This window comes from Taurulus bubalis (genome assembly GCF_910589615.1).
Source record: "Taurulus bubalis genome assembly, chromosome: 10".
In the NCBI taxonomy this organism is placed as follows: domain Eukaryota; kingdom Metazoa; phylum Chordata; class Actinopteri; order Perciformes; family Cottidae; genus Taurulus; species Taurulus bubalis.
In genome coordinates this window covers 25,206,430-25,214,079 of record NC_136598.1, presented here as the reverse complement: position 1 = coordinate 25,214,079, position 7,650 = coordinate 25,206,430, and the positions used below count along the sequence as shown (strand labels likewise).

The 7,650-nt window shown below is 44.0% G+C and overlaps 1 protein-coding gene across 1 annotated transcript in view; it reads left to right on the top strand.

Annotated features, from left to right (window-relative positions):
* LOC306742429 (chloride channel protein 2-like) overlaps positions 1–7,650 on the top strand; it is a gene marked incomplete at both ends in the record, with an annotated part of 110,743 nt that overhangs the window by 28,532 nt on the left and 74,561 nt on the right. The window contains one exon of the mRNA XM_079224811.1: positions 3,722–3,872. Coding sequence (XP_079080937.1) covers positions 3,722–3,872 — 151 coding nt within the window. The remainder of the gene's footprint in view (positions 1–3,721; positions 3,873–7,650) is intronic.

The window sequence follows — 7,650 nt, the reverse complement described above, 5'->3', positions numbered from 1 at the left end:
TTCTGACTGCGCTCAACATAATGATAGGCTTTCAACCAGCGATGCCTTTGTTCTGGATGGGTCTGTTTTGTTTTCTAATTCTGCCCTCCTTTGTTTTTTTTTCGGGTATTTTGGGTTTCCTTTTTTTCTGCGTTTGAAGTCCTCCTCAGTAAATTAAAACTCTTAGGGTTAAGGCGATCGTGAATGTGGCCGAGAATTCCATGCAGAGTGGCATCTTGGGTAAAAATGGCGGTTGCCATTTTATGTCGGAAACCCCAAAATCGCTCCCCAGAAATGTTTCCCTTCCTGTTTCCCACAGTTTGTTTTCATTCCTTTCCAACTCCCTTATTGGACTTTGACTTGGATTCGGCGAAGGTCTTTCTGAGGCTCGTCCGTCAATGGAACCGGGTGTGGTAGCTTGGAACCAGATTGATCAAATGTTTAGGTTCTCTTCTAAGCTTTTTTTCCTTTTTTTATCTTGCTTGTGTATTGTTAAAAGTAGAGATTGGTCAAACTGTGTTTTAGTCTAGGGGCTCTAAAGATTCGTACACCGGCATTGTGTCTTAAAGGTATGGCACAATCGAAGTTATGGCTAAATCAAAGGTATGGCTAAATCACTAAATCAAAGGTATGGCTTTATCAAAGGTATGGCTAAATCACTAAATCAACGGTATGGCTAAATCAAAGGTATGGCTAAATCACTAAATCAAAGGTATGGCTAAATCAAAGGTATGGCTAAAAGTGCCACTGAGGCACTCATGATAGAGCAAAATCCAATCACTGCATGAAATAATTTTGTGCAAGGGTGGAAGTCTGTCTTGGAAGATGATTTCATGCAGAATTGAACCTCACAAATGGGAAAACAGGATTCGGTGAGAACCGGAATTAATGAGCACAAATCCATAATATCTAAATAATATCCAATACCGCTGAGGAATGGCATCTGCTGACTCCAGGATCTCAATTTTGAGTTTTGTGCCAACTCGTAACTCGGATATCCCCCCTTGCTTTGCTCTCTTGCCCCCTTCCGGAAAAATCCATCATCTCTTTCCCGGTTCAGTTAAGCCACCTATTTCAAGCACAGATCCTCCGATAAGCCCAAGTCAGGCAGCTTCCCACTGAAGGAGTCTGAATCCATCGTGGTGAGGAGGGTCCTTTTTACAGAGGTGAACACTCGGGGGGGTCAAGTGCTCATCTTAGAACCGCCCCAAATGGGTTTTTTTTTTGTCACAAAGACGGACACCTTTTATAAATGAACTTGCATAAAGACCGTTGCTCACTTCTGATATGCAGGAGTCAACATTTTCCCAGTAAAAGACTGACTAAAAGGCTTGAATTGCGCAGATAGACAAAGTATTTCAAGCCTTGCTATGGCCGACGTGTGAAAGGCAGATGGTCACCCGCTTTGCATTGGCATGAAAACATTCTTCCAATTTTCTATTTCCAGTTTGTGTTTCATCGGCGAACACAGCATGCCTCCCTCTTTCCTTTCTATCAACCACATTCTTCAAAAGGTCGGCGTTGAGATATTTGCGCTCATCCCAAAACCTGTTGATGTCCAAGTCCTTCATTATGTTTAAAAAGTAGCTTCTGCTTCTTTATCTTCTGGGCATACATTACTCCAGCTTTACAAACGGTTGGCTTGGTGGTGGGAGTCCAACGCACTGAGCTGCTCTTAAACAGGAAAGCGCTGTAAAAAACTGAATAATATCGGCATATTCCACATGTTTGAATCGGAAAGTGCTCCATTCAGAATGAGGCCTAAATCAAAAAATCCAAATGGAATATGAGCCACGTCAAACTCGGAAATATTGTCCTATACGGAATGATGAGTGTGCATGTAAATGTAGTCGATGTTACCATTTAATAAAGACACTGCTGGCATTTTTATTGACCTCCCTTTTGAGTCCCTTTTGGCAAAAGCTTCAGGAACACCGAGCGTGTTTTGATGTGGACGCCACTTTCGAGACGAGGTTGCGTTGCACAAGGCTCCCCGTCTGACGCGTATTCTGACAGCTCGACTTGAACCAAACCCTCCTGTGAATGCTTACCTGCCCTTTATTCTGCTAAAAGGTCCTAAATCCTCTGTTTGGACTGATTTAAAATCCTGTACTGCCGCCAGTCAACCTGCTGTGAACGTTGACCCCAATAAAACTGCAGTGAACTACAGAGATTTACGGTTTGCACAAACCTTTGCAAGTGTGTGTTGGGCTAAAAATACCCAGCAGTCCTTCTGTTTGTGTGCATGACAGACAGTGTTTGCATCACTCGCGGTTTAATCAAAACACTGATCCATGGAGGCCACGTTCCAAGTGAAGTACTCCGGCGTCCGGCGTGCACGAGACGCGCACGAGACGCGCACGGGAAACTCAGTGAATCTGGACATTTGATCGTCAAAACGGAGACGGCGGTGTACCTTTTGCTTTGCTGTGTAAACACCACCATGCCGTGAAGAGCAGCACCATTGATGTGACATTACAAGGTCATAGAGGTTGAGAGTCTCTGTTTACAGCATGCAGCTTAGCGATGATTGTCTCAGCTATTTTTAAACTTAGTCCACAAACCACTGAGGACCACGTCCACTTCCTAAATACAGTCTGCGGTGAAAAGTCATTAAAACTCCAAAGATAAAAGTGATGTTCCCTGTTGTTTCCGTTCTGAGAGAGATGCGTTGCCGGTGTTTTGGTCCAAGGAGCTGATTTTGAGTCACGTATGAAGTGTTTTGGTGTTTCAGACCAACTGGTTGGCCAAGATGCATGTTGGCAGGAAGTGTTTTAAAAAGGTGCAAATGCAGCTGCAACCATTACCACGTCACTGCAACATCACTGCAATATTGTTGCAACATTACTGCAACGTCATTGCAACATAACTCCAATATGACTGTAACATCACTGTAACATCTCTGCATTATTACTGTAACATCTCTGCAATATTATTGCAACATTACTGCAACATCACTGCAAAAGTACTGCAACATCATTGCAACATCAATGCAACATTACAGCAACTTCACTGCAACATTACAGCAACTTCACTGCAACATTACAGCAACTTCACTGCAACATTACAGCAACTTTACTGCAACTTTACAGCAACATTACAGCAACATCACTGCAACATTACAGCAATATTACTGCAATATTACTGCAATATTAAAGGACTTTTAAAGGACTGAATATTCTGATTGAATAGAAGGTGCTACTTGAATTCAGAATGGCGCCGATAACAAATTCTTCATACCTGTGTTGTTTTTATTTATTTACTTTTTGTATTCTAATCCCAAGAAAATCAAAGTGTCTGCAGACAAAGGAGGTGCAGAAGCGTCTGTGCTGTGGAGATGCTCATGAGTCTCCGGTCATACTTGATGGTTTTCAACACTCATAGCCAACTTTTGTGCATCAGCAAACTGAACCCCCCTCCCATCCTGTCCACCACCCAGGAGCATCATGGGAACTGGGTGGTGTCTGGGCAGCGTACAACGCTTCCTGTCTCATGTACTGCTGACTTGATGTCTTTTGGTTTGTGTGTGTGTGTTTAAGAATATGTATGCTTGTGTGAGTGGGGGTTGTTTTGTCGGGGTCACAGTTACGTCTATGAGGGTGTGTGTTTCCTTTAAGTACAAAGTTCAATTTGTTGTCTTGCTGACCTCTGACCTTTAGGATTGTCCAGAGGTGTGTGTGTGAGTGTGTATGTGTTCGTACAACCGACTCCTCGCTCTAATGACCCTTTGTCTCTCTCCTAGATGTATGGCCGCTACACCCAGGAGCTCGGGGTGTTCGCCAAAGAGGAGGCCGCCCGGCTGAGGGAGAGCGGCCAGAGGCGGTCGGTCAGCGATCGGAGCCGGGCCCTGGACCTGCTGGAGTACGACAAGAGCCGCTGTGCCAAGTGCCGCAGTAAGTCTCACCACCGACACTCAACGGGGTCACATCCCCTTTGAGTCCTGGTCTAAAGGTCTGGATGAGTCCTGGTCTGAAGGTCTGGATGAGTCCTGGTCTGAAGGTCTGGATGAGTCCTGGTCTGAAGGTCTGGATGAGTCCTGGTCTGAAGGTCTGGATGAGTCCCGGTCTGATGGTCTGGATGAGTCCTGGTCTGGATGAGTCCTGGTCTGGATGAGTCCTAGTCTGAAGGTCTGGATGAGTCCTGGTCTGAAGGTCTGGATGAGTCCTGGTCTGGATGAGTCCTAGTCTGAAGGTCTGGATGTCTTCAGAAGACCATCAGAGTTATGGTCCAGCTCCTGTAATTCAGGACAAATGTGTGAAAATGCAGCGACTCAGACTATTCCTCTTAAAATATATATATATATAATAATAATTAAATGTGTTTCTTGTTATAAATTATTAACAGGAATTTATTAACCTTTTTTTGTGGCTTTTTCATGGCATCGTGTTCTGCTTATAACGTGAAGAAATAAAGATGTACAAAGTTTGGATATTTAAGAACAGAATTCCTCAGAATATGTGATTTAGCTCTACATGAATATTGATCATCATTGATTTAAAGAAATAACCAAATATTGGCGGTGCATTAACTTTATGAAGGAGAGAAACACCTGAAAACCACTCAAATCGGCAAGATTCAACTTTCTTTCCATAAAGTTTGTGTTGCTGGTTTTAAAAATACTGTTTTTTTGGGGGCTCTGGGAGCATTGATCATGTCGGGCAGTGAGGAGGAGGAGGAGGAGGAGGAGCAGCATCGGCGAACAGTCAACGCAACAACAAACCTCTTACTGTGAATGAATCCATCGTGTAGATGTAGAGGTGGATCCATGTAAACATGGTGTGTGTGTGTGTGTGTGTGTGTGTGTGTGTGTGTGTGTGTGTGTGTGTGTGTGTGTGTGTGGTCAAGCGATGTGTCCGGTTGGGACTTGCTTCCTCTCCGTGTGTCTTATTTATGTATGTAAAAATGGAGTTGAAGCTGTGGGAAGGCTGACGAGTGGCCTCGTGTGATGTCACGTGAGTCGGCGTCGGCTGGGGTCGAAGACTACGAAGTAAGAAATATGAAACAAAAAAAACTCACCGAAAAAACATTTGGAGGTGTGATAGAGATAGAAAGGAGTGCGTTTCTGCTGGAGGCTCGAGTTGCATTGTGGGTAACGTAGGCGCCAGGTTTTTGAGAAAGAAGAAAAGAATGCATGGAATAAAAATAAAAAGACGATGTCTCTGATTCTGCTGCATATGTTTTGATAGTTTCTTTTATCTGTCCATCTTTTGTGTGACTGTTTTAGAGAGAATCACTTATTGATCGCCTCTGATTGTTCATTTGATCTCCTTTTCAAAAAAAGGAAAAAAAAAGGTTTTCTCATATTTCAAATGTGTCTCAAACACTGGACACTGTAATAAATCAGAATGTGTGTTGACAGGAACCAGGACGGCTGGTGTTGCATTTTAAATCACTAATGTAACGACCAAAGGGGCTGGGAACTAATGTTTAGAACATCTGTAAGTCATATTTTCCTTGTTCCACTCTGCGGGATCATTTCCTGCTCACCTGCAGACAGAATCAAGCGCACCTTGGTCCCATCGCTCCCTGCAGCTGCCTGTTCTGTGTAAACTGAGCGCCCTCTGGTGGGGAGAAGGGCTCATTGCACCCGGCTCTCATGGACGCTAGGTAGTCCTAAATGCTGCAGGTGCGTGTGTGTGTGCACATGCACTATTCCACTCTCTGCTGTTGCTTCACCGGCAGCTTCCCGTCCTCCTCCTCATCTTCCTCATCCTCCCTCTTTGTGAGGATAAGGACACCAAAAACGTCAGGAATTGATTTGTCTCTCAGCAGGTTTCAAGCAGAGGAGGTTTATACTGCGGCCACACACACACACACACACACACACTCACGCACACACTCACGCACGCACACACACACACCCACACACACACACACAGCGGAGTAAGGGGGTAAAACAAGAGGCGACTGGCTGAAAATATATGTAAATGCAAAGAGACACACACACACACACTCTTCTTCATTGCCGCTGAGTGTTATGACTGCAGCTGCTGCTCCTTTACACACACACACTCACTCACTCACTCACACACTCTCTCTCTCTCTCTCTCTCTCTCTCTCTCTCTCTCTCTCAGTCGCCCGATTAGATCAGCACAATCCCTCTTTATTATTCGCTCACACTCGTACTGTTTTGTTGCTTGTTTCTTATACTCTTGCACACACACACACACACACACACACACACACACAGACACACATTTTCCCTTTTCATTCGCTGGCGTATAATGATGCTGAATCGTGCAGCCGGCAGTAGAATCTTCAGCCTGTCGTCGGCACACTCTTTGTGTGTGTGTGTGTGTGTGTGTGTGTGTGTGTGTGTGTGTGACTCCTCCAACAGCTGCTCCAGGCGTTTTGTGCACCAGGGAAATGTAATGACAGCTTGAACAACAGGTAGATCTTCTGTTATTGTTGACGGAAAGAGTTTCAGTTACAAGATGCTGCTGGCGGTTCACTGTACTGTAGAGCCAGTTAATATGTATAGATATATATGTATGCATATATATGTAAATATGTATACATATATATATATATATATATATATATATATATATATAATTTACACCTAACCAAAATTAACTGTTAAAATGCTTGTGAATTGTGTTCATTCCACTCTGTTTTGTCCATTTTGACAAACTTCACATCCAAATATTGTAAAATACATGAGATAACAGCCATGTAGGTGCATTTAAAAGCTCTCAACATCACTAATACTAGTAGGACTTTACTAGCTATACCTTTTATTCCCTCGTCTACCTCCAGAGGTCTGCAGCTTGAACCCTGCAGTGTTGGAGGGAGTTCTGCCCTCCAGCTGCACACAGTCCTCGTCCATCATTCCCCTACGAGGCAGAGCCAGCCGTGCATCATCAGCCGGCCACCTTTAACCTTTCCCTTTGTGGAAAAGCTGAGTGGATCTTTTTTTTTGTAGGGACTGTACATTTGAGTCAGACTCAGAATCACCGTAGTCCTGAATCACCATTTAAAACATAGACATTTATGGTGGTCTGGTAATCCTGCAGGTAATTCTGTAAAGCTGCTGTAAAGCTGCTTAGCCGGCAGTTTTCTACCTGCAGTTACTGTCAGCTGCTGCAGTTTTTCACCTCAATTCAGAAAGTTTCTTGTCTAGGCTCCAGAGAAAAACATTCAATTATTCTAGTGTTACATTCTGAGTTTGGTTAAAAGGAGGCGGCAATCCCCAGTTCTGAAAAGCCAAAGGTGAAGTCCCTTAAAGCTGCATTCTCTCTACTGACCACCAGGGGGCGACTCCTCCGGTTGTATAGAAGTCTATGCTTCATGTGTTAAAGCTGCATTCTCTCTACTGACCACCAGGGGGCGACTCCTCCGGTTGTATAGAAGTCTATGCTTCATGTGTTAAAGCTGCATTCTCTCTACTGACCACCAGGGGGCGACTCCTCTGGTTGTATAGAAGTCTATGCTTCATGTGTTAAAGCTGCATTCTCTCTCCTAGCCACCAGGGGGCGACTCCTCTGGTTGTATAGAAGTCTATCCTTCATGTGTTAAAGCTGTATTCTCTCTCCTGACCACCAGGGGGCGACTCCTCTGGTTGTATAGAAGTATATATAAATGACTCTACTTGGTCAGTAAACATTGTAAACATGAGTTTATGTCTCAATCTCTAGTTTCAAGTCTTCTTCAATACAGCATGATGTTAAT